Source organism: Rhopilema esculentum, chromosome 21 (genome assembly GCF_057945365.1).
Source record: "Rhopilema esculentum isolate cy_ngs chromosome 21, ASM5794536v1, whole genome shotgun sequence".
NCBI classification, from domain to species: Eukaryota; Metazoa; Cnidaria; class Scyphozoa; order Rhizostomeae; family Rhizostomatidae; genus Rhopilema; species Rhopilema esculentum.
In genome coordinates, this window is record NC_142835.1 from 12,596,018 (window position 1) to 12,621,772 (window position 25,755).

Here is a 25,755-nt window from a genome sequence, read left to right on the forward strand (position 1 = left end):
ATTATTGACGAAAGAGCTGTACTCATCTCTTTATTTTTCGTCATCCAGGCCGTAATTCTTTCAACCTTTTTGAATGACACTGCACACAACTGCCTTTCAATTGTTTTTTGAAAACATTCAGGGTTGAGCAAGGCAAAATTTTGCTCTTCTAAGTCATAGCGAAAACAATAACTTTTTGCGTCTTCTGCAACACCAGCGAATTCATTTCGGAATGAACTGAGTTGAACTTAAACTGTCGGAAATGGAAGTTTATAAAATAACTGAGACCAGAGCGTTAATTTCCTTTACAAATTTCAGCAATGCGATGATTCCGATGAATACTCTAATGAAAATAAGTAAGAAGGGTTGAGCATGCCCTATTTTACGACATGTTTAAAAAAATATGCGACCTTTTGGACCGGATCGATGAAAACCTTACATTTTGTCTAATACTTCAAATTTTCCGACAAACGTTGGTTTTTCCGACTATCCGACAAAATTTTTGCCAGGGGGGGGGGCGACTGCCCCCCTGCCCCCCCAGCCACTGCGCCCCTGGACAGACATTAAACAAGCCAAAATGGTGCAAGAAATAAAAAGACTAGAGCTGAGCCCTTTTTTATCAAAGTAGATGTAACTTCTACACGTATTGTAATGGATTGGAATGGCATAGACGGAAAACTTAGATCTTGTCCGAAATAAACATGGTTGTATTTTATTGACATATAAGCGTTACGTTTTGAGATGAAAGATTTTGAAGCTGAATAAAAAGATTTATTCAATTGTTCACAAGATTTGCAATGTTTTCGCTTTGGTATGGTTTTTAAAAATGTTTTTTATTTTGATTTATGACTTTTGACTGTGAATAAATGAAAAGAGATTAAATCTTCTGTTTCATCCAGTCCTTGTGTTGTGTAGCTATGTTGTGTCCAGATTGATCCAACACAACGTGTCATTGACAGAGAAAAACAACGTAGATTTCTTCCTTTATTCTTATAAATTTTATAAACATGAAGGGTTTGACGCAAGCGATTACTGCAGCACTCACGTGAATGGACCAATGTTGAGGAATACGTTTTTCAAGGCAGTTAAACCTTTATTTTATATACAAGGTTTTGCGATCATCCGGAAATAATTTATAGCATATTATGGATAGGTTAATTATTTGTTTTTGTATATGTTTAACATAACGGGTCCTGAACATTATGGACCCTTTCATCGTTGATGAAGTCCAAATTTTTCCATAGAAAACCAGTGGCCACATAGCAAAAGGGAAAATAAGTGGGTTAAATTTTGGCTGCCTGAAAATAGTTTTTTCTGAGAAACGGAAGTCGTCTTCCGTGCAATCTTTATGACTGCAATTTTTTTTAAGGATATGTCAATCACCCAGCTTCTCCTTCTCAGAAATAAATTGTTTCGTGGTAAACAAAGCTTATAACAAGTTACTTGGCAGAAGAGAAAATACATTGAACCGCTCAGGTCTTGATTGCAAATTGCTTATGCAGTTTGTAGCAGGAGCGAAGGGGAATTCTTTTCGGACATTTAATTCTGCGAATAATAATAATGGATTCGAAGAAATTGATCGTACCGTGTTTGATCTTTGCGATCATTGTCCTCGCTGTTGGCAATGTTTTGCAAATTTTGTATTCAAAGAATATCGAACTGAGACTGGAAAACCATTTGGAAAAATTTGCTAAATTCGAAGTCAGCTGTAAGGATATTCTCGCCAAGCATAAGGGTGAAGCATTTTCATCAGTTGGCAGAAATCTCCACAATACCAAAGATCACAAGAGCCTGCAAAATAACAAACATGAAGGGTTCGAAGTTCGCAAGCCCCGCAAATTGTCGTTATCGAATGTACTCCATGAAGAACTGAACCAGGTTGATAATAGCGTTAATACAGTCAATTTATTCCTAGTACCAGTTTGTTTTTTTCCTGGTTGAAAATATATTATCTTGTAAAATGGAAAGGGAGCTGCAATCGAAACCTTTGAGATATCGGATATGGTAGCGAAATACAGCGAAATAATATTAGCCTTTGGTCACATGTTTCTGCTGATAGCAATGAACTCCCTCCTAAATTTGAAAAATCTTGATTTATGTAGAAAAGTTGAATTGTCTAGAGACTGAAATTTTTAAGGTTTTAAAACAGAAAAGTTTTTAAAGCTCTTTCCACAATTCTGAGCTTTGCCCAGGTTCATAAATGAAAATTAATTCCATTACTCTTCATCAGGTAAGGAGAATAGAAAAAGCATCGGTTAAAAAGAAAGCAGAAGAGTTGAATCTAAAGATTTTACTATATAGAGAACGCAAAAGGAATTCCAGGGTCGTCCAAAGAATGAAAGCTCCGGCGTAAGAAGGGCTGCCAAAAAGTTTCAGAGGCCCTGGGACAAAACAGGTAGACAAAGGCCCCTGGCAGCGGAATGAGCAGAAGATTTTTGTGACCCAGCCATACAGATTAGCTTAAAATGCATTTTAGAATATTCTTGAAGTCATTTTCACTTTTGCTAAGATTGATTAATTCCATTCTAAAATGAGGCCCCATTAATTTATGAGGCCCCCTAGACCTTGAGGCCCTGGAGCAATTTGCCCCCTTCCTTGGCCCCCTCTCGGCAGCTCTGGGGGTAAGGCCAGTTCCGAAAAAACTCAGCGTCTTTGAGAACTCATGAGGCTTGTTTGCTGAAATTGAAAAAATAGATTGGTTGATCTGAATATCAAAGCAATCTGAAAGTTGACTTTCTGATACCCCAAGGATTTCATTCTCCACATTGTAAATCTGTGCAATGCAACAGTGAGTCTCAAAAAAAGACTGTACCAACCACTTTGCTGGCTTTGCTGAGATGACTGCATGTTATGGTTTCTGTCGTTTTCCCCCTGGATTCCCCCCATTCACCATGCTAACTGCTAGTGTTTAAAAAATAGTCTAAATTAGATTTCAGACAGTATAAAGGACCAAGCAAATTGATATTTAAATGCACCCCTGTCCCACATTGGACCTTTGGCATCCAGCACCTTTATATATCTTAAGGGCTTGTGTTATTTTGACCAAATGAAATGCACTTGAAGAACTACCCAACCCATTCAATTTTTCTATGCCCAGCTCCCCAGTGTTTAGGAAATATAGCAAAAATTTTGAAACATTTCAGGGGCTACAATGATACAGCCCCCTTTTCCCACTTTTAACAGCCCCATATCAAACAAACAATTATCATTGCAGAAAGTATCATTACCAAAAGGTCCTCCTGATGTTGCTGTTGCAAACAATGGGATTATCTTTCCTCAACTCAAAGGTAAAATTTTATACTTTGTTTAGAAGAAGTTGAGCTTGAAACTATTGCGGCAGACTTTGCTGCTTTGAAACTTTTAAGAAATATCATTTTTAGATTTGTTTATATGCAAATATGGCCTGAGATTCTTTTTTCCTTTTCTGTAGCAATGAAAATCTGTTTTTTATGAGAATAATTATGGGTTAGGAGCAGCTGCAGCTGTTGCTAAATGCCCAACACTTGATTGAGGTGCCAATTATGTATTGTTCCAGTTACATGAGAGCATAACAAAGATCCTAAATGCTGATCAATCCTTGATGTGAATTCTTTCTCGATTTATAAATCTAGCTAAACTGAACAAGAACATCAAATATCTTGTTTGTTTGGAAAAACGTCTTCTTAACTTCTGTGAATTCCTTTTGGCTTATAAAAACCTTATACACTTTTTCGAACAGTGATACATCCCTTTAAACACATGTATTACATTTCAAAGACTAAACACATGTATTACATTTCAAAGACTATCAGGCCTTAGTAAAAATCATAAGGTCTCTGTTTTATGGATTGCACAACATTGCATGCAAATACCAGCAAACCAACAAATTTCAAATTATCAAGACTGATGTCTGTCTGACAAAAGGTTGGTCTTACATATTTAGATAACATCTATCTGGAATATTTAGATAACATCTACCTGGCATATTGAGACTACATTTGTCTGAAATATTTAGATCACATCAGCCTGTCCAATTAGGGTAACATCTGTCTGAGGTATTTAGATCAAATCCTTCTGATAAATTTAGATCAAATCTGTCTGAGATATTAAAGTGAAAATTGTCTGACATATTCAGATGACATCTGTCTTACATATTGAGATGACATCTGTCTTGTATATCTATTTGACATCTGTCTGACATATTTATGTGACTGTATAACATAGCTAGATGACATCTGTCTTGCATATTAAGATGACATCGGTCTGACATATTTATGTGACTGTATAACATAGCTAGATGACATCTGTCTTGCATATTAAGATGACATCTGTCTGAAATATTTATGTGACTGTATAACATAGCTAGATGACATCTGTCTTGCATATTAAAATGACATCTGTCTGACATATTTATGTGACTGTATAAGCTAGCTAGATGACATCTGTCTTGCATATTAAGACGACACCTGTCTGACATTTTTATGTGACATCTGACTGACATATTTAGATGACACCAGTGTGACACATGAGACTTGCCTGACATATTAAAATGACATTTTGACATAGTTAGATGACATCTGTCATATGAAATTGTGTGACATATTTAGAGATGATTTTGGTCTCACATATTTAGTTTGATCTGACCTATTTAGATGACATGCCAACTTCAATAACTACTGAACTTGCCACTGTTTCTACCAGGAACTACTGATCCTGTTTATGGTAATGATGAGAACAAGGAAGATCATAACATTGTAAAAAGGGCAGCATCAAAGAACAGAAATGGTTGCAAAAGGAAAAAACGCTGTGAGTTTTCCTTTTATGTCAGTTACTCTTTCCTTTCCAACTTGTTCTAAAGGATGAAAGTGAAAGTGGGAAGATGTACATCACATTCATTTTTATTTCAGTTAATCTATGCTGTATGGCTTATCATATTCGACAAAACAAAACAAATCGAAATGAAACGAAACGAAACGAAACGAGACGAGACGAGACGAGACGAAACGAAACGAAACGAAACGAAACGAAACGAAACGAAACGAAACGAAACGAAACGAAACGAAACGAGACGAAACAAAACGAAACGAAACGAGACGAAACGAAAAGTGATTTTTAACGAGAGAAACGAAACGGATAGAGAAGCTCGAAATCTATTTACACGATCGAAATGAAACTATGAAATTCTTTTTGGGAGCATTGATCTTCACTTGGGAAAATCGTAATCAGGGGCGAAACTGCTGGGGGGGGTATTGAGGGGTGCTGCCCCCCCCGTAATCTTCAAAAAGCAGATTTTGTCGGGCAAATTTATGGCTGCTAGTGTATCTTTCGGGCAAATTTGCAAATTTTCTTTAGGTCGCACTTTCACTGCTACTTTTTGCCCTAGCTTGAATTTATGGTCTCCCACCCCCCCCCCCCATCTTTTTTCAATTCCACCCAGTTGGGAAAACATAACAGAAACGAGGCAAGAAACAGCAACACATACATTTCTGTCTTTCGTCCACTGATCAGCGCTTTCGTCTCGAGTTCGAAGTGCACATGTTTAGAAGCATCATCAATCAATCAAAACATGAAGGATATGCAATCTAGGTATAGGTTGCTGAGAAAAATCAAGCAACATTTTTTTCCCAAATGTATGAAACTTTTATCATACATTCGTAAGGAGTTATGCCCCGAAATTCTCTTAAGGTTTTACACTTACGGTCCGAAAGTATTGCACTCTTCGCCAAAAAACGGCCGTACAGCCGCCAAGGTTTTTTGACTAAAAAAATTGAAATAGCTGTAACAAGTAACAGAAAGTTTTAAGCCTACAGTTCAAGCGGGAAATAATGAAAAATTTGTCAAGGAATTGTAATTAAGATATGAATTGCAAAAAACTTTCAAGTTTCTTCTATTTCTGAACGATATCCATGATTACGAAAGCACGAAAATTGAGCTTTGATAATAGGTGTACCTGTAAAATACTTCCAATAAAAACGCTTTTCTTTGCTTGAGGAATTTTGGTATAGTGAATTCAGAGATACCGCCGAAGGAGCAGGAAATTTTCGAATTTTGATGCTTTTAGTTCCCTGGAAAAAGCACTCTTTCAATAAAGAAATCCTCCTAATCGTATTGAAACTTATTTTTTTCAAACAAATTGAACAGCAGATGAAAATAACTGGTACAATTTCACCGCGGTCTTGAAAAATACCATGTTGTCAGCAGGGGCGCAGTGGGAGTTAACTTTTTGGGGGGGGGCAAAGCTGAAAATTTTCCGATAAAACTATGATTTTTCCGACAAATTTTTTCCCAATATATTCCTTGAAGATTACCCTTGCTACATATACTGCAACACTTGATACTATAATATCATGAATGGATCTGGAAATCGTTAACGAATGGATCGTTCGTTATACACCTTCAAGTTCAACAATAGCCTTTATTCTAACAAAACTTACCAAGTATAAATCGCTATAAACAAAACTGCAACTAGTTATAAATTTACACCCTACAAGTCTTCTCGCTATTCTAGACAATAAACTGTCAAGTTAGTGTTTATAGCTGTTTATAGCAAAAAGTTTTTTTGGCAAATTTTAAATCCCATCATAATTACTTTGCATTTATTTATGCTAAACCTTAAATAGATATAAAGCGTCCAAAAGAATAGTTTTCTTTTAACTGAAATTTATATAAACTGTTACTCAAGCAGCATCTTTCTCAAAAGAGGTGTGGCAGCATACAAATCGATGATGTCACCATAGTCTATCGACTGTAAAATATCACTTTCGACGTTGATTGTTATCAGAGAGGAAAGGCGGTCTTGTCCCATCTTTGGCCGTAGCCGATTTGTTTACAATCCTCAGCTTTGAAAAAGCTCTTTCATACTTTGTTGAACTTATTGGCAAAGTGACGAGAACCTTGTAAAGAAGGACCAGCTGTGGAAAGGCACTTTGCAGGTTATACTTATCATCAACTGAAGAACTGAATGGAACTGAAAAGTTTTCTCTTTCTCCTGCAGCCGGGAGAGAGTTGCAACTCTCCAAAATTTACGGTAATTATTGACGAAAGAGCTGTACTCATCTCTTAATTTTTCGTCATCCCGGCCGTAATTCTTCGCAACCTTTTTGAATTACACTGCACACAACTGCCTTTCGATTGTTTTTTGAAAACATTCAGGGTTGAGCAAAGCAAAATCTGTCAAAATTGCCTTATGAGACGTGAATCTTGTATTCATTGAGCTGATAGCTGTATCTACTATCACGATGATATACGGATTCCCTATTTCCCTCTAGTTCATCTATGCAATTTTCCCCTGGCATCTTTTTCTTTCTGCGTATTCGTCGCTCGACAAAACTTTCCTGTGCTAAGTCATGGCGAAAATATTAACTTTTTGCGTCTTCTACAACACCAGCGAATTCATTTCGAAATGAACTGAGTTGAATTTTAACTGTCGGAAATGGGAGTTTATAAAAAAACTGAGACCAGAGCGTTAATTTCCTTTAAAAATTTCAGCAATGCGATGATTCCGATAAATACTCTAATGAAAATAAGTAAGAAGGGTTGAGCATGCCCTATTTTACGACAGGTTTAAAAAAATATGCGACCTTTCGGACAGGATCGATGAAAACCTTACATTTTGTCTAATATTTCAAAATTTCCGACAAACGTTGGATTTTCCGACAATCCGACAAAATTTTTGCCAGGGGGGGCGGCTGCCCCCCCTGCCCCCCCCAGCCACTGCGCCCCTGGTTGTCAGTTACTTCTAAAGCTAGGTAACAAGAAGCACTGGTTGTAAATTTAGATCCCTCTTTCTATCTTAGCACGCCTTTTGAATGTTGAAATAAATCTGGAGCTCATAGCGAATTGCAGTTGACGCTTCAAACGAGAAACTCCAGGGGAAATGGACACAAGACACAATTTTACCTAAAGAGGGCCTGGATTTTTAGATTTATTGCCAACAAGAAATCTTCAAATCTTCAAATCATTAGTTTGTTTACCTTCATTCATATCAAGGATTATCATATTTAACCAACAGAGCAACTATCCTATTGAGATACTATTTTTTTGGGGGGAGGGGGTGTGAGACCCCACACACCGCCCGGTCGCGACATCCCTGGGAGCAACGGAAAGTTGAAAATCAAACTCAGAAAATGCAACTGAAGCTCTTTTTTGTTGAAACATTGTAGTCTGCGTAGCTGTTTCTAAATTCCGAGATTTCCAAGCTATATTTTGTTGCTCCACTTTGATAAAATTGAGACCCTACTTCAACCTCTTTTTTAAATTGCTATCTTAATAGCTAGGTGATTTAGAAAGTGAAGACTATTCTTTCTTTTATAGAAAAGAGAGGCCTTACAAATGCTTGCTTTTCGGAAACAAATGTTTATAGCCAAAGGCATATTTATTGACTTTAAGCAAACAGCTTGAGTCTAAAGGACTAACATATTTAGTGACCCTCTCTCGGGGTCCCCGATGATTTCAGCCCTGGGGACGATGTGCCCTCAAAATGAAGTTCATGCATGACAAGCCCTTTCATCAAGCATGACACGCCCTTTTGTCGGGCATCTAAGCTTCATACCCCCTAATGAAAATAGTGAAGTTTCGCCCCTGATCTTAATCAATGTAAACTTGCCCAACCGAGATTAATTTTGAACAATTTTGAAAGAGTGATATTTAACCAAACAAGCGAAATGAACTCAATAACTCAAAAACCGCTTGCAGGATCGACATGATATCATGAAATTCGTGTCGGGCGCGTTGATTTTCACTTGTGAGAATGGTTTTTAAAGGAAACTTGCTCATCTGAGTATTTGAGAATTCTCTATCACCCCTCATTGAAGGTCTTTCAGTACGCCACAGATAGATAGATATAGCTCTGCATATTTCCAAAACTTTGAAGGAAAATTTGAAGATAGCTAAATGAGAGGCGCTACTTTGACCCTCTGCCCCCCTGCCACTGCTTAGTAATCTGTATAGGTACCCTTACGGTGACAGGTATTTACCCTAATACCACGGCCAAGTGCCTGAAACAATTCTTTCTAGCATTTATTTGTAGCCAGTTGGGAAGTAATTGACATTTTAAAATGACTGAAATACTAATGAAGCTAAGATTCAACGACTGCCTTTCCATTCATTTAGACTGAAATATCATGCAGGCTTCCGCCCCATAACTCGTTTATCCAATCTAGAATACCAGCTGTAAAATAACGTAGCCAAAATTTTTGCACCAAAAATACGTTTTTGAACCAGAAATAATATTAGTCTGTTATGCCACTGCACGTGACACGTGACTTCCTGGAATCCTCATGTGTGACTCCGTGTTTTTTTTTCACTGGAAATTAGAATATATGGCGCGGCAGACTATGGAAGATGTTCTAATATCTAAAGCCCGTTTGAAGATAAAAAGACAGGATTTTCCTTTATGCTATGGCAGAGTTAGGAAAACATTACGGTCGCACAGCCACTGACCGGAGGAAGGTCCACGAAAAACAATTGAAGCTCCTATCACACACCCCAGCCTACCTCACACGCCCACTTTCTATTGTTTTGTAAGGAGGGTTTACCTTCTGGGATGTTTTTGTCTGGAGGAAGGCTAACAACTTTTCTGGACTTTGTGATATGGTCAAAGATGCGCTAAAAGTACTGATAAAAACTTAATCATTTCTAGTTGTTATGGGGCGGGTCAGACAACTGCTAAAGGTGCCAGTGCCAAGTTTTGTCACATGACAGAACTGGAGAAGCCTCTTTGTTTCACAAACCAGGTGTAGACTCGATTTGGTTTGTGAATTTGACTTTCATCGACTCCTCGTTTATCTTGGTTGTATCTTCATTGGGCTCCTTGTATTTCTAGCTCTTGCAGATCAAGCTCCACTGATCTCTTTTTGATCGTCCGACTTATCTCTTCTCCAGAGCTTTACTTTGCTCTAATTTTCTCACCCCCTTTCTCATTACCTCTTTTCTCATTTCAGGGCTCTCCCATTCCCTTGCCCTTTTAAATTCTTTTTTATAAATTGCTACATAAGCGAATTTTGTTCACATATACAATAGTTTAGCTCCTTGAACAGCAGAGCTTATCGAGCCTGGTCCACAACAATTTAAATTGTTTCTGCAAGTGCTAGCTGATAAAAGCTAGACAAAAGGTAATAGTAGCGCATCATAAGAGACCAGACCCGTAGATAGCTAAACTGGATTGAGGGGGAGGGGCATTGATATCCAGTTTACCTGCCTTACGAATACTGTCAGATCAAGCTGCTCCTTATTTAATCTCCAAACACAATTTTCGCAAATTATTGGGGGGCATTGCCCCCTGCCCCCAGTGTCTACGGGGCTTGCCTTAAAGGGACTCCCCTGGGTTAGGGGCATTCTGTCGCCGAATTTTTTGCTTCTCCTATAACCTTAGTGATTTTTTGTTGGTGTGTATCATGATTATACTCTTCTTTCATTCTTAATAAAGTAAATTCAAATAAGTTTTGTTGCATAAAAAGCATTTGTGCCAAGTCTGATAAGTGAAATTTTTGAAGTTTAACCGCTTTCAACCAATGTTTAGACTTATTTTCAACTATTGCTATAAATATTGCAGTTTACAGCGTCTAAAAACTAGCCTTTTATTCTTGAAGGTAAAAGAATGCAGAAAGGTGAAAGGGGGCCGAAGGGTGAAATGGGGGATCCTGGAGTCAGAGGAAAAGCAGGTGTGAGACAATGTCTCTTTTAAAAATAATATCCTTGACAGTACCTGGCATAAACAGACCAAGTTCCGTTTTTCTCTATTTCGCTTTCTCTGAATTTCGTTGTTCTAATAAATGGATTATTTTATTTATGATAAAACTTTTATCAAAATCATTGCTTGTTTTTTAAGAAATCTTAAGAACCATCAAACCATGATTTTAATTGTTTTTTAAAGGTCCACAAGGAAACGTTGGCCCACGAGGTGAGTTTAATTACTGATACTATAAATTACTGCATATTTGCAAAAATGATGACATGAGAGTGGCGAACTTTTATTCGAAACATTCTTTTAAAACTGAGGTGAAATCCTCTGTGATGCGGTTCCTAGAATGGCATTTGAATCTCCTTAATGTGGCGATTCTTCTTTTTCTTTGCTGGTTGAACAAGCTTAATGATACTAGAGGTAAAAAATGTGTGCGGGCAATTACTTTACATCCTCCTTTTTCATCTTTTGCCGTCTTTTTCATCCTATGCCACGGCCTTAGTTTTGCTATTGTCTAATTGTCAATGCTTATAATTTTTTCTTGACGAAGATGGTGCGTATTGTCTCTTAAATTTTGTATAGGCTGGTCTTGTATGGGGAAAGTTGAATTTTTAAGACCGATGTTCTTTCGATTTGAGTTGTCTTCAAGAATCAACTGATGACTTTAAAAACTTTAGGATGCACGTTGCTGAAATTTATTTTTTCCACGTTTTTAGGTCCAAATGGAGAGAAAGGTGACCGAGGTGCTAGCGGTAAAATAGGTGGCAAAGGAGAAAAAGGTGACAAGGGTGAAAAAGGCGAGAACAGACGTTTTTATTTCAACTGCTTCTTACTCTCACAGTGTTTATTTTGGCATTTTACTTGTTTCTACATACCTTGAAATAGCTTTCGTAAACCAAGTTGTCGATGTGTATGAACAAGGTTTTTGTGATTTGAGTTTTGCTGGAATAGATGAGTTTTATTTTGCTTGTTTTTATTTTGCTTGTTCAGCCGACCCGCCTCATTTCCAGACTACATAATAACACGATTGCTATGTCGTGGAATTTCACAAAACTATTACCTTTGATTAGAAATTCACAAAACCAAGTCTTCATTTATATCCCTGCCTAAAATATAGAATATAGTTTAAACGCTCTATTATAAATGTGCTGTGTTTTACATTAGACTTATCTCCTTTTTTCTTGCAGGTGATAGCGGAAAATCCCCGGTAAGAAATGCACTCTATATAACCAGTTAATTAGTCATTACTGTTTCACATATTGTTTCAGAAGCATAATTTAATCAAATTAAAAAAGCCTTGCATTTTTTTATCGGTCCTAAGTTAATGTTTTGAAATTTGCTAAGAAACATCAGTACGTTTCATGCTAAAACGTTCCTGATACTCAAGAAATCTTCACAATTGAGAACCATTCACATGTAGTCATTCGACTAGATCGTAAAGGATCCACTCTCAGGGTGGATCCCATTTTTTACCATTTAAATTTTGGCGCGCTTTAGCCTTGCATTCCCATGGAAATTTGTGGAATTATTGGATCTACTAACCGAACTCATATTGATGGACTTACGACGCATATTGAATTTGAAGTTATTTTCTTTTGGTTTGGGTCAGGCTTAGTATTGTCACATGAACAAACGGAGTATGTCTCCATTCAACTTTGGTATCGTTAGGCCTTGCGTTTTCTTGGTACCAGAGGGATCTTTCATAGTACGCATGAAAAATAAGAGACGAGCGGGATATCTTGCATTGCAACATCCCATGTTCGAAGCCTTTTGTCTATAGCTAAGCCCTCTTGAAAATGGAAGCGTGTCATTTGTGAAAATGGAAGTAACATAGCAAAGTCTAATCTTAGCGGTGACGTCAATCTAAGCGGTGCTGTGGAAATGCATCTTCAAGAGCCTGTTTACATGGAGGCGAGTTTCCCGGCTAACCGAGTTTCTCAGTTAACCGTTTACATGGACAGCCAGGAAACTCAGCCAGCCGGGATGCCGGCAGACACAGGCGGGGTCTCGGTCAGCCAAATTTCCCGGCCAACACATGTAGTTGGGCGCCATTTTCTGCTGTAAAAACAAAACTTGGACTAATCCAGAGCTACTCCCCTTTTAAAATTTTTTTCTTTTCTCATTACTACGATTGTAATAGTTTTTATTTTGTAAAAACAGGCTAGCCAGTTACAAATTACCTTGTAATAGTGAGATTTGTAATTGTAGTTTTAACTGGAATTCAAAATGAAAAGTTTCCATTATTATTACATTATTTAAAGTTGGTATCCACAATAGCTAAATACAACAGCTAATTTAAACCAACAATCTACAAAAAAAAATTTGCCGAAATTCCCGCCCTTACTGGGATAAAATAGTCTGACATACGCATGTTTAGTACCATGTGAAGTGTTTTTTTCAACATTTTGGCATTTTTTTGTATCTCAAGTTTCTGATAATCCTGTTTCTTTCAGCAAAAGATATTTTAACAGAATATCATCCCTTGCTTTCTGTAAGCCAAAACAAGATCACAAATTCCTTGCAGATGAAATGAAAACAGGCTAAGACATAAGTTTATCATCAAAATCCGGCTCAAGTTGTTGGAAATGTTTATTGAAACCATCCAGGGCCGAGTTTCCCGGCTGTCCATGTAAACGGTTAAGGGAGAACCTGTCGATTTCCGACACATGCTGGGAAACTAGGCTAACCTGGAAACATGATTAGCCGGGAAACTCGCTTCCATGTAAACAGGCCCTTACTCACACAATGGAGCCAGCAACTACAGAACAAGGAATTGCAAGGACCTTCAAATCCCAAGAAATAACCTTGAATACGTCAAGAAAGGCTTTCACTATTCGGCTCTGAAAGCCTGGAACGATATTCCCATCAATATCAGAGAGCTCCCTACACTTAGTAAATTAAAAAAGCAATTGAAAAGTTATTATACGAGCTGAACACAACATAAAACACGACTCCCTGGAAGAGCAGCTGCTGTATAGATTACTGTGCATAATTTATCTTTAACTGTACATAAATTGTATTAATGTAACTAGGTTTTTGTGTATAAAGAATATAATATAAAATGAAAAGAAATAAATCCTCTTGCTACAGGAAGTATGCGTTATGTGTTCTGTTGAATTCTTTATCTTTGCCACTTCTAGACGTCTGAACTGATTCACCTGGTCGGAGTTGGAGTAGCTGGCAGTCCGACACTAGATTTGACAACTGCAAAAACAAAAGGTGAGGGAAAATCTATTTTCGTCCATCTGGGGCTGGGTCGCCAAATTCAACTGACCAATGAGGTGTATAGAATACGCTAGAGGGAAAACACTCTTGGGAGGCAGTGAAGCATACCGATACACCTCGTAAAAACATCTGCTTCAAATATTTGCCAGTTTGTATGCGAAGGTACACCAAAAATTTAAGGTTCATAAAAAAACAAGTCACAAATAAGAACAAACCAAGTAGTCACCATCAGATCGATAAACTCGTTTTGTTTAAAAATGTTTAGGTACTGTGAAAAAACGCTATAGATCCTCCAAAACAACGGTCTGTACCATCATCGTAAATGTCCAGAATTATGTTTTACTTTGCTATCTTCCTTAAAATCCCATTATTTACGTTCGTAGGTGTTTTAGATTTTCCAGTTTAATCACTTATAACTGGATTTTTGCCTGAATTCTTTGCTTAATATCGCACGTTTCATACAACTTTTCTCTCCATATCTGATTCACTATCTCTGCATGCAGTGCTCTTTCGTGTATGCGATTTAACTTTGAATAGTTAGCTTCCGTACCATTTTGTATCAATATAAGTGGACAAAGTGAAACTGAATTGCGACCTAATGCTAGTATTCGTTACGGTTTTTGGTTCGATAGGACCTGACTATGATAGGACCAATGACATAGTGAAAAGAGCAAGCACGTGAAGCCTTTTGGCACAAATCTTCGACATGTTTTTGGAAACATTGTTTCTTATCACCAGTCACATCCATTTATACCCATTTATATAATGCATTTTCTTAAAGGCTTAATTGCTTATTTTTTAAAACTAATATTACATTAGAAAGATATTCAGGAACAAACCAATACGATGGCGAGCATCCAATGTAATGAAATAAATTTTCAAAATAAATCAAATAAAACGAATGCTAACCATGTACGAATGCTATGTTACATTTGAAACCCCTTTGCAGAAGATGCTAGATTCAAGATTTGGAAGACGGAAGCTCATCATGGAGGAATACGATACGATAATGGATACATAAAAATCAGGGTCACTGGATATTACTATGTTTATTGTCAGGTGAGTTAGATTTGCGCTTTTTCTATACCAAGAAGAGCAATTTAAAAGCTCCCTGTTATATTTCATGCTCATATAGAGAAGCAATAAGGATGGTCAAGGGATATTCTTTTGTCTAATCTTATCGAAAAACTCCTTGTTTTTTTGCTAATGCCGTCTTTCTTTTGTTTAACACTAAATGTAATTATTCAGCAGGCAGGATGTTGCGAATTCAACCTGTGATTTAAAAAAAACGAGATTCATAAGTCTATTCTGCATTTGCAGTAAACCACGCTTTAACTGTAGCAAAAACATCTTGCCTCTTCCGTTTTTCGAATTTTCTCTTTTTCATTTCATTCAAGCCCTGTTTAGACATAAGCCCTATTTACACTACACAGGCTAACCTGGGTTCGCCCCAGGTTAGAACTAACTCAGGTTAGATTTTTGTAGGGTAAACGCAAACTAACCCAGGTTGGGTTCGCCTTAGGTCCTGCCTGGGTTGGTTTTGATAAAGTGTAGTGTAAACGCAAACCTGGGGCGAACCTGGGTTAGTTTCTTCAGGACGCATGCGCAGTTACAGAAACGGCGCCGAATACAGAACAAAGCGAATGCGAAGTTTTCTCATTTTACGAAGCCTGCGGTCGGAATAATTGTTTTTAAAGTCGTTTTAGTGTATTCTGTAAAGTTCACAAACAATTTACACAATGGCTGCGCCATTTTGTTTATTTTCACCTTCAATTTTTTGTGTTACGCATGCGTCGTTATCAAGCTAACCAAGGTTCACCCTTGATTCCGTTTACACTACAAAATCGACAGTTTCAAGTGAAAACGCATCAGGGTTGAACCCAGGTTACTTTTGACATAAGGCGAACCCATGATAGTTTGTGTAGTAAACAGAGCTATAGTGCTTTCAGAATATTCAATCGAAAAACGAGTGTCGATGCTAGACGCAACTGTGTTAGCTGCGGGCACCACAGGCTATTTGCCGTATGTGCAAGTTGGTTTAGCATGAAAAGAAAACTTTGATCCGTATTAATGACAATTTTTTCTGCAGATTCACTACTCTGGTAGATTTAAGTTTAACCGGCATGTTGTGAAAAAAAATGACCACGAACCGATTCTCTTGGGACTTGAAACTTTTAAAAGACCGACGCATATATTCGACAAAAATGCAAGCACAAAGTTTACCGGAGGCATTTTTCGATTGATCCGAGGCGACCAAATTAGTGTTTTTGGCATTGCCACCAAGTATACGTTGCACCAAGGGTCGACATACTTTGGCGCATATTTGCTATACCAATAACGGGCATTGCAGTTTTCTGAGCTTTCGAACACTCTTGTTACAAGTGGTTACGAGCAATTTGTATGGAAATTGTGCACAACTATCGAAGCCTGAGAATGACAATCGCACCCAAAATCAAGTTGAAATTTATCATTGATGTACCAAAGCTTGTGCATTTGTAATTTTTCGATTAAATCATTTCTGATCGATTATTTGTCTTTCAACATTCTGGTGTTTCATTTCATTTTTTTTGTTCATTTTAAAATCTTTATACACGAATTTTCCATTAGCTATAATATAAATAAACTACTTCTAATACAAATTAATTCTTTAATTATATAAAATAAAGATGTTGCTGTTCTACCTAGGGATCGTGTTTTGGGAATTTATTAACTTTGTAGTAATCCCTTCAAGTTTCTTTTAAAAATGGAAATTGTGGGGCTCATTCTGATGTTTCTTGGAATCTCATTCCATGTTTTGGCCCCAGAGTGAAAGAAGCTTCCCTTTGAGATTTCCAAATTTTGCCTTGGGATGTCAATATCAAGCTGATTCCTTGTCGAATACCTGGATATCTCTGATCTAGTAATAAATTTACCTTTAAGGCTGTCAGGGCAAAGACCATTCATCATTGTGTACGTCATTATGGCCCTGTCACATTTAATTAGATTCGAAACTGAAAGCCATTTACAAGTTTGTATAAGTTTGTATAATGTATATATTGATTTTTATGATGTTTCAAGGCTAATTTTTTGTTAAGTCCGGAGATTAAAATTGCTCTACAATGTAAACTATACCAGTGAACGCCAGTTTGTAAATAATCACCATTGTGCTTGCAGCCTTTAAGCCCGGGGGCTACTCCCATTATGGCCTAACAGGGGGTCCAGTCAGGGTCAAAGAGGGCCAAAGCTATAATGTTAAAAAATAACCTTCAAATGGTAGTGTTTTTTGACAATAACCCTCGAATGGTACCATAAGGACGGCAATTATGTCATTGGTAGCATCCATTTCTTTGTACGCGCCTGGTCGTGGTCCTTCTTTGACAAATTTCTTCGCAATTGACTGCTGTTGATTCGGGAATGAAAAGACCCTGTTCATTGTCTTTAATAAATCGCAAGCTAAGTTAAGCCGTTGTGTTATTATCGAAACTGGGCCATTTGGTAGCCATTTGGTAAGACCCTCAAATCGACAAGACCCCCTCAAATCAGGCCTTAATAGGGGAACCCTCCCCCTAGGCCTTTAAAGGTCATGGAATTTTTTGTAATACTTCTTCCTGTTTTGATTCTGCATGTTCTTGTAGCATAACATTATCTTTTTATCTGTTGTGGTGGTTACACGCGAGATCGATAAGATCCCATTTTGAAAAGAGCTTGTTCTATTGTACATATGCTTATCAAGGTACTATGATTGGAATTTGAATTTGCACATTTGAAGCGTGGTTTAGTCAATGCAGAAATATTGAATACGCCAATTAAATATACGGTCTCATTTTTGCAATTACTCCAAACTTCACTGGAAGATTTTTTAAATTCTAAAATTTACCATGGTTTTGATAAAACCATGCATGATAAGCATAAGCATTATAAAATATTTAGATTAAAATATTCTGGTCCCAGGTCCGAATCTTTAGTCAAAATTTGCTGTGAAATTGTTTGAAGTACTTCAAGAGGTCGTACTTTTAAATTGGTGTTTTAAGATTAAGTCTCCTATGCTTTCATAATTTTCATTTAATCGCCAGACATGAAATTAATTTTAGTAGTTTATCACAAGACACTCAAAGGCCATTTTGTGAGCACTTTTCCAAGGATATAGTAATGCTCTGAAGCTGATCTGTACATAGTCTCATATAACCTGTACATCCTGACATTAGTCAACGTTGTTTAGATGTTCTACGAGACAAAGGAGGTTATGAATCATCATTTGGTAATGAGTGACAGCAAAATCAAGTTGCAAGGAATGACAACCTTTGTTGGAAGGTCTACTAACTATGTTGGAGGTGTTTTTAAGCTGAATGCAGGATCCAAAGTTTGGGTTACTACCGATCTTCACTCTACAGCCTACCTTACGAACAAAGAATCTTCGTTTTTGGGGGCTTTCCTTTTGCAAACAATCTGATAGCATACATATTTTATTTTTCACCTAAAACGTGCATCTATTTAGATTGCTATATGTTTATTATTATGGCGTCAGTCAAATTGTTTCTTACTACCACCTAGATGTGAGAAAATATGTTATGTATGCTTACTTCGATCCTTAATATGGAAACCAACGGATAAGAAAGCCTGTTGTCAGAACATTTAACGAAGACATTTAGGCAGGGGTCATGGGCAGAACGGTTGTCACCAATCCTAAGAGAGGCTGCTCATTCAGAGACACGAGTATCATAGCAAGGATTTCTTCCCACAACCAGTCTTTTCTGGCTTTGAACGAGTTAAACCCTCATAATTTCTCTGTACACTGTTTTTGAATTGTTATCTCTGTGGCTAAATCTCATTGTTCAGCAGATTGTTGTCCCACCAAGCAACCCGCCTCCCCCCCCCCCCCCCCCGTAAGCAGCCCTGCTTTTGGATTGCATGTAGACGGTCAAATGCATTGTAGGTAGTAAAGCCCTAAGTATTAAAAGATTGACAACTTCTACAGATGTACTACGAGTCCAAGGGGAAAATTGGTCAACACCTGGTAATGAGCAACAATAACGCTCTTATGATGGGCCTCACGACATGGACAGCTCCCAGGCATGATAAATCAACGAAGTATGTCGGTGGCGTTTTCAGGCTGCTCAGTGGTGATAGAGTATGGGTTACAAGATGGCCCTTCCTCAGGCAGTCTTATATAGTTAAGTCAGATGGCTCTTATTTTGGCGTTTATTTACTGCAACAAATCTAAACCACGTGTTGCCATATTCAAATACAAAAGGCTATTTGTAGTTGATGCCAAAAGTGATTGATAATATTTTCTGATTAAACAAGATAATACTCTTCTAATTCAATGATATCATGATTGATAGTATACTTTTGTTATAAAATTGGAAGAGAAATATACAGTGATCCTCTACTGCGTAGTGTGTGATTTAGAGAACTTGGCATGGCAATTGTAATGATGCATCGCTTGCTACCTATCGTCTGTTTCAAGCTCTTGATGCAAGTGCAGACTGAAAAGGCTGTTTCATCTGCTTTGAATTAGTGAATATACTTTCTAACAGAAAGCCTGCTACGCGGGCTGACCAAATCGCGTATTAGCCTTGGAAAGGCAAGAACAATGCTAACATTATTGTCGCACTCCTACGCAAGATATACTCGCAAACCTGTGAAAGTCGCTAGGAAGGGGGAGCCTTAAGCATTTTTCCCCCTAAGGCTCCCCCTTGTAATTATTTTTTATAGTAAATTTTTTAATTTTCTGTGTTGAAAATGAACAGATCAATCATTATGTAGTTCTTGGTAATTGAAATGTTTAAAACTGCTGGATTTTGATATTGTGGAAACTAAGACGAGTAATGTAATTAATTTTGTTGCAATTTTATACATAAGGAGTAGTGACACTGTTTAGGTAAATATTTGCTACAAATTAGCCCAGTGTCAAACAATTACTCTGATGCGTTAAATTCTTCAAGTTCTGACGTTATAATTTTGTAAGTTGTCTTACTGCTGAATTTAACATCAATAGCGTATCTCCGAAATTCTGCCTTTTTCTGGCCATTTTCTGACGCAAAATAGGGGACAAGAATTTTCTGACCCTTATCAGGGAAGAGACAGAACGGATCCTGCCCGAGTCGCTCAAAAAATTGCTTACAGAATCTTCTAAAGTTGCCAAAAGGCTGCTCATCTTCGAGGGGCAAATCACTGAATACATATCGTACACTTTGCTGAAAAGCAAGTAAAAGTCTTAACAATATCTCAAAAATTCCTTATAAATGTCAAAAATACACAGAAAGTTTGAAAAATCTGTAGAATCGTTTTTAAAATCTAAAGAAATTTTCGAAAAATCTCTAAATCGTTGAAAGCTCAAATTCCTTAAAGATCTTATAATATGGGTAAAGGATCGAATAGCAGTGAAATTACATTGAGTTTTTTTTAAAAAAGGGTTGTTAAATCCCCTTGCTCCACCGTTAGGTCAATATTGCCCATAATGAATTTTCTTAGATGCTTCAGGTAAGCAATCCTCATTGTGCAGGGCCGTCGGAAGGTCTTACGGTGGAGGGGGCAACGCAAAAAGGGCACTTATCAATTTTAAAACTTCAAAATAACTAAAATTTAAGCAAAAAAGGAAAAATATATTGAATGGTCTGCGTGTTGCTACAGAAATCTTAGAGGAATGTAGTTTTTAAAAGCTTTGCTGTTAAATACACAAAATGTATTTCGACGCTTTCCTGCAGAATTCAATTGCAACGTCGAGAAGACAAAGTTAGCGATATTCTTCTCTGTTTGTATTCAAGATCATGGTGTGATTATGTAATTCTTGGATAATCGTTGCTCGAATATATGTTTTTATTCTTCTCAAAGTTGAGCAAAAACTTCCACTAATGGCATTTGTAGCAGGTACAACAAAAAGGAACTTGGCTAAAGTTACAATTTTCTGGAAAATAATTGTGAGGCAGCGACAAGGCACGAAGATGTTTTGCATTTTATTTTATTTCATTTAATTTCATTTCAAATGTATTTTCAGCATTAGCTTGTGTGCATAGCAACAAAAAAATGCACGAAGCTTAATTGGGTATAATTACAATAAGGTTACAGAAAAATGCGCATCAATAAATTTCAGATTAACAATGCTGAAGAGGATATACAAAAATAACTCCTCAGAGTTTTCGAGCTGCATGCCCTTGGTAAGATGTGGTTGCTAAAATAAGATTGAAATATACTAATCGAAGAGGCATATGCATATTAATGAACAAAGTATAAATTTTTTAATAAATCACAATAAAAAAGAAAAAAAAACATGAAGTGTGGGCAGAGGAAAGAGTAGAAAGAATTGAAGTAAAAACAGAAAGATTAGTAGAGGTGTTACCGAATAGGTCTGTAGTCTTGAAATAAAAATTTCTTACGATGCTTACAGAAAGACTTTCTTGTTCTGGATTTCTAATGTAAGGAGGGATGTCATTCCATGTTATTAACTCCTAGATTTGTAACAAAGTTACTTTTGAAATGTTTTTTAGCTTTTTAGAAAAAAGAAGTTTCCATGTGCTGATTCCCGGGGTTTTGTAGGAATCTGTACAGTCTAATTGTTGAAAAGCAAATGTTGAAAGGAATTTATGAGACAAATTTATAATGTGAGGAGCAATAAATGCATTGTTTGTATTGAGAAGGACACTACTGGGTGTGATATGTCTCAGTTTATCTAGGATGGCTAGGCTTAAGCTATTTCATTATCAAATCCAAGTTAGATTTTTGTCACACCAGGTATTGGATACTGTTGGCTTCGCGTAACTTATCATTGTTTATCTCTAAGTTGATTCTTTTAGGTAGTGCGCCTTTTTGCTGTACGCCTTTTGAATTTTCCAAAAAAAAGATAAAAAGCATCTATGCTAATACTTTCGTTGTTAAATTGGCAACATAAGAGCATTTCCAAGCAGACAAACATGAATATTTTGGCGTAAGAGAAATGCTTCTATAAAATATTTTACGCCAACAAAAGTTTACGCCAAAAAATAGGGACTTTACGCAGCCAGACCGATAACGGTAACGATAGCCTTAGTGCGTCATCGCCCTATTGTTTTTGGAGGGACGCCTACGCTTTTGCATATTTGGCATTTTTTCGCGGGGAGGCCTCTTCCGTTCCCGTCCTGCCCTATTGTTCCTACAACCTTAGTTCACCCTGGTTAGCGTTCTGGCAAAACGTTAGAAAATTTGTCTAGTCATTTTTCGTTTGTTCAATTTTTCTCCAACTTTTCGTTAAAAATGGCGTCTATATCAGCTGCTGTCAAGACACAAAGGTATGATTCTTCAAGTTTACGAAATTCTTTCTCTTTGATCGAGCAGTAAGGGCCATACCACTTTCTTTGCTATCAATCTTTACATTTCAAAACAAAAATGAATTTTACTAAAGCCCCCTTTTCAACTTGGTCTAGATTAAAAGGATTTAGGGATTTCTAGCAACAAAATAATGTTGTATTTTATAAACTGGGCCCTATTACAGTCTTCTTTTAAAGAGCAATTTTATAAGAACACGAGCCTCAAAATTGGTCAAAAGTTAAGAACAATTTAAGATCAACCTGTGACTGAGCTACTGTAAAATGAAATTTTGAACAACGTTTTATCTCAAAAACGAGATTTTTAGCCATATTTTGGTGCTTTTTCGGTGAATATTCAAACACGGCGGCAAATGAAGGTTGTCTCACGCACTTTGTTGGTAAAAGAGGCTTGAACACCACCCCAGAACGAAAAGCTATAAATCGCACTGCTTATACCATATAAATTCAAGAATAAATTAAGAACAATCCAGCCTCAGATTTTCGAAAAAATTGAGAACAATCAACTTGAACTCATATTTACTGGTTCTTATAAAAAAAGAGTGTAATCATGTTGACCAGAAACGATTTATTGGGGGAGGGGGGAACATTTGTTCTTTCTCTAAAGCTAGGTTTTTGCCAAGAATTTTTTTCTCAATCATCCTTATTCAGCTTGACTGCCCTAAAAAAATAGTTGGATTTTTAGCAAAAGATTCAAATGGTCGAAGGAGCATGACATTTTGATGTTGCGAGATGTAAACGCTTCTGAAATTTGGATGACAAAGCCAGGGAGTATGGAAAGAGGAGATGGTTGGAAGCAAATAGCTGACAGGCTGAATAAGATTGAGTCTCCCAACTTTGAATGCACAGCACGGTCGGTTAGGGAGAATTTTCAGACCTTAATAGAGAAAAGAAAGGTGGTAAACCGGGAATAAGAGCGAGCTAGCGGTATTTCGCCAGAAATAACAGAAGTTGACATTTTGCTAGATGAGCTTCTTGAAGTGTTTTCGTCAGCTGCATTTGATCAACAGGCAGCAGAGAAGGAAAAGGTAGATAAGAGAGTAGAAGATGTGGAGAAGGCAAAAGAACTACGACAGCAGTCATTGGAAACATTGGGGGAGACCCGTAAAAGAAGAAAAGAGGAAGCAGGAGATGGCAAACAAAAAAAGTTAGAAACACGAAGTCGATTGGCAATGACACCTTTGCATTTCTAGAGAAAAAAATGCGAGAGGATGCAGAGATAAAAAGAGAGGAGCTAGAATTGAAAAAAAAGAGATCGAGGAAAATGCAAGGCAAAGGGAGTCAATTATAGAGGAGCAGAGAGGGAGGGATGGGGAGGGCTTAGGTGGGAGAAATTTGGAAAGGAGGTTGGATTTGATTGAGCAGCATTTGCAGCAGCAAAATCAGATTATGTTGCAGATGCTGCAAAATCAGCAACATCATAGTCAAATGCTAACAGACATTTTGAGAAGGCTTGAGAAAAATTATTAGACAAATGATTACTACTGTAAATTCTACGCGCTAAACTAAAAGCCATTTTGCTGCTAAATATACAAATTAAACGTGTCAACATTTCAAAAAAATTAAGATATCAATAAGATAATGCTTATAATTATAATCATTTTGTCGCGTTTGTCATTATTTCCTCAACCTTCACAAAATGTTTGTATGTCATTTTCAGTTATCTACAGTTGTTAATCAAAAGTTTTTATATTCATATCATATTCTGTATTCAGTTTCAATGTCATACTTTCCTTTGCCATGATTCTTTAAAATTTAACTAGATTCTGTCATAAAAAATATCGTTGTCTGTGAAAATTTTATCTGTTTTTCAAGGAATAGCAAAGTAGTCCTCGATTTGAGGCGGATCTAAAACAAAATACTCAGATGTCATGCTTCCATATAAGCAGCATCTTGCATTTTTAAGCAGTGTACATACTCTGTACATTTGCCAACAGCACTTAATTGTATTTTTAAATTCTTTTTAAAGTCAACAAAACGAAAATAGTTTATGATGTCTCCAAAGAGCCATTCGACGCTTACTCTTACTGAGCTCATTCTCGCATTCCACAGCTGCTGCTCTGCTGTTAGTTGTGCCCCTTTAAATGGGGCTTGTAATTGGGGCCGCAGCGGATATGCAGGATCCCCATATAGGCACATTACTTGCCCTTCTGGAGAAACAGAAAACTGCTCAAGGAGGGGGAGGAGTCCTTCGTTTCTCAGCATACCACTGTCGTGGCTCCTCCCTTCGTAAGGCCAAGAAAGCAAAGAAACTATTCCATCCGGGGTCGCAACCGACTGGAATTTTATTGCATGGACCCTTTTGTGTCCGTTATAAACAATTCTCTGGTTGTTTCCAGGTCTTGAAATGGGTCGCACGGTACCATCAATAAATCCCCAACAATTTGTTAAAGGAGCGCCCTTCGCGTGAATGGCAGCTGCAAACTTTATTAGGTTGGCAGAGGACAAATGAGGCTGGTTAAAGCGGGTAAGAAGAAACCCCCATCTATCGTTTATAAGCTTCATCATGTGATTGAATATGATGCACATCTCCGATATTGGTCTGGCAAAACGGGGAACCATGTCCAAGTATCTGCATGGATATGGAAACCTTTTCAGCAATAAACACAAGCCCTCTTCTCAGGCACGTAAATAATAGGGGGGCGTGGGGGGCGTAACGCCCCCCCAAAGTTTGGAAAATCCAGTTACAGTTGGAAAACTTAACGGTTGACTTGGAATTTTTTCTAAGGACCAAACATGTGAATTTTATATTTTAAGAAGTTTTTTTATTTTGAATGTAAAAATTCTAAACATTGAAATTCACAGGCTGAAGCTGACCCATCCACTTATCGTTTTCTATTGTATATCCCATCTCTACTGGATCCAAATTGCACAATTGCCTCGTTTGCTTTCTTTCTGACGGGAGTTGAAAAAAATTACAAACAGGCAAGGTGAATTTCCGGATAAGAAACTTGAAACTTTATAGTTTGGAATAATAATTCCCGTATTGATCAGAAAATATTAGAGTGGGAGTTTTTTAAGAAACTACGAGTAGTTAATTCAATAAAAGATCAATGATCTTTTAGTGCTAAAAATTCTCAACGCTTCTTATAAAAAACGAGTTTATGCTAAACTCCCCCTGTTATTTGTTAACGCCCTTGACCCTTATCATAAATTCCTATGACAAAACTGCTGTAAAGCAAGAACACACTGCAAAACTGCAGTAGAAGTATTTGATCAAAGAAGAGTGTTTCATCTTTCGAATCAGGCATATGCACAAGTTTGTTCTCAAATCATCATTTCAATTGTAAAGAATGAAAAGGCATTTGGCCCTCTGAAAATTGTTAGTAGTTTTCTTCGATCAAGAACAAAAATTAAAGGCTCAAGTTCTTGGTGCTTCTATATCGTGAAAAAATGTATTTTAGATAAAATTGATCAATTGATCTGAAAGAATACTACTAATCATTAAATATATCTAATACTGGTTTTGCTTAAATGTTGTATAAATCTTACTGTAAGTTTAAATGTCTGTTTCATGTTAATCAAAATTTAGAGATTTAGGCTTTTATGCTTTAGGCTAATTATTGAGTAAAGTTTTGGTAATTATAAAGAAAATAGAACTATGGTGTTCGG

At 37.0% G+C, this 25,755-nt stretch overlaps 2 protein-coding genes and 1 pseudogene across 5 annotated transcripts; 2 read left to right on the top strand and 1 right to left on the bottom strand.

Annotated features, from left to right (window-relative positions):
- The first annotated feature begins 1,396 nt into the window (after positions 1–1,396).
- Positions 1,397–19,854, top strand: LOC135684372 (uncharacterized). Of its 4 annotated transcripts, none has more exons than XM_065199909.2 (10): positions 1,397–1,857; positions 3,194–3,266; positions 4,660–4,764; positions 10,548–10,619; positions 10,832–10,858; positions 11,356–11,436; positions 11,827–11,846; positions 13,780–13,858; positions 14,814–14,923; positions 18,819–19,854. In XM_065199909.2, the coding sequence occupies exons 1-10, from the start codon at positions 1,540–1,542 to the stop codon at positions 19,062–19,064; spliced, it is 1,131 nt and encodes a 376-aa protein (XP_065055981.2). In that variant the 5' UTR covers positions 1,397–1,539; the 3' UTR covers positions 19,065–19,854. The 4 variants fall into 4 exon arrangements, with proteins under 4 accessions (XP_065055981.2, XP_065055982.2, XP_065055984.2 ...); XM_065199910.2 differs by lacking the exon at positions 18,819–19,854 and adding an exon at positions 18,063–18,787 and having other exon boundaries at positions 1,398–1,857; XM_065199908.2 differs by lacking the exon at positions 18,819–19,854 and adding an exon at positions 15,954–16,391 and having other exon boundaries at positions 1,403–1,857.
- A 145-nt stretch (positions 19,855–19,999) lies between these two features.
- On the top strand, positions 20,000–23,352 carry LOC148957728 (uncharacterized). Its single transcript, XM_089115173.1, has 2 exons — positions 20,000–22,107; positions 22,829–23,352. Exons 1-2 carry the CDS (start codon positions 22,073–22,075, stop codon positions 23,055–23,057), a joined length of 264 nt encoding a protein of 87 aa, XP_088971299.1. The 5' UTR covers positions 20,000–22,072; the 3' UTR covers positions 23,058–23,352.
- A 169-nt stretch (positions 23,353–23,521) lies between these two features.
- Positions 23,522–24,725, bottom strand: LOC148957729 (uncharacterized; annotated as a pseudogene).
- Between the last annotated feature and the right edge of the window lie 1,030 nt (positions 24,726–25,755).

What these genes read in the sequence shown, in the direction of transcription:
- LOC135684372 (XM_065199908.2), top strand. Translation starts at nt 1,540, where the DNA reads ATGGATTCGAAGAAATTGATCGTACCGTGTTTGATCTTTGCGATCATT. An exon ending in GACAACTGCAAAAACAAAAG is followed by an intron (nt 13,859 to 14,813) that starts GTGAGGGAAAAT and finishes ACCCCTTTGCAG; the next exon opens with AAGATGCTAGATTCAAGATT. An exon ending in ATTACTATGTTTATTGTCAG is followed by an intron (nt 14,924 to 15,953) that starts GTGAGTTAGATT and finishes TTTTTTCTGCAG; the next exon opens with ATTCACTACTCTGGTAGATT.
- LOC148957728 (XM_089115173.1), top strand. Translation starts at nt 22,073, where the DNA reads ATGGCGTCTATATCAGCTGCTGTCAAGACACAAAG. An exon ending in GCTGCTGTCAAGACACAAAG is followed by an intron (nt 22,108 to 22,828) that starts GTATGATTCTTC and finishes TTGGATTTTTAG; the next exon opens with CAAAAGATTCAAATGGTCGA.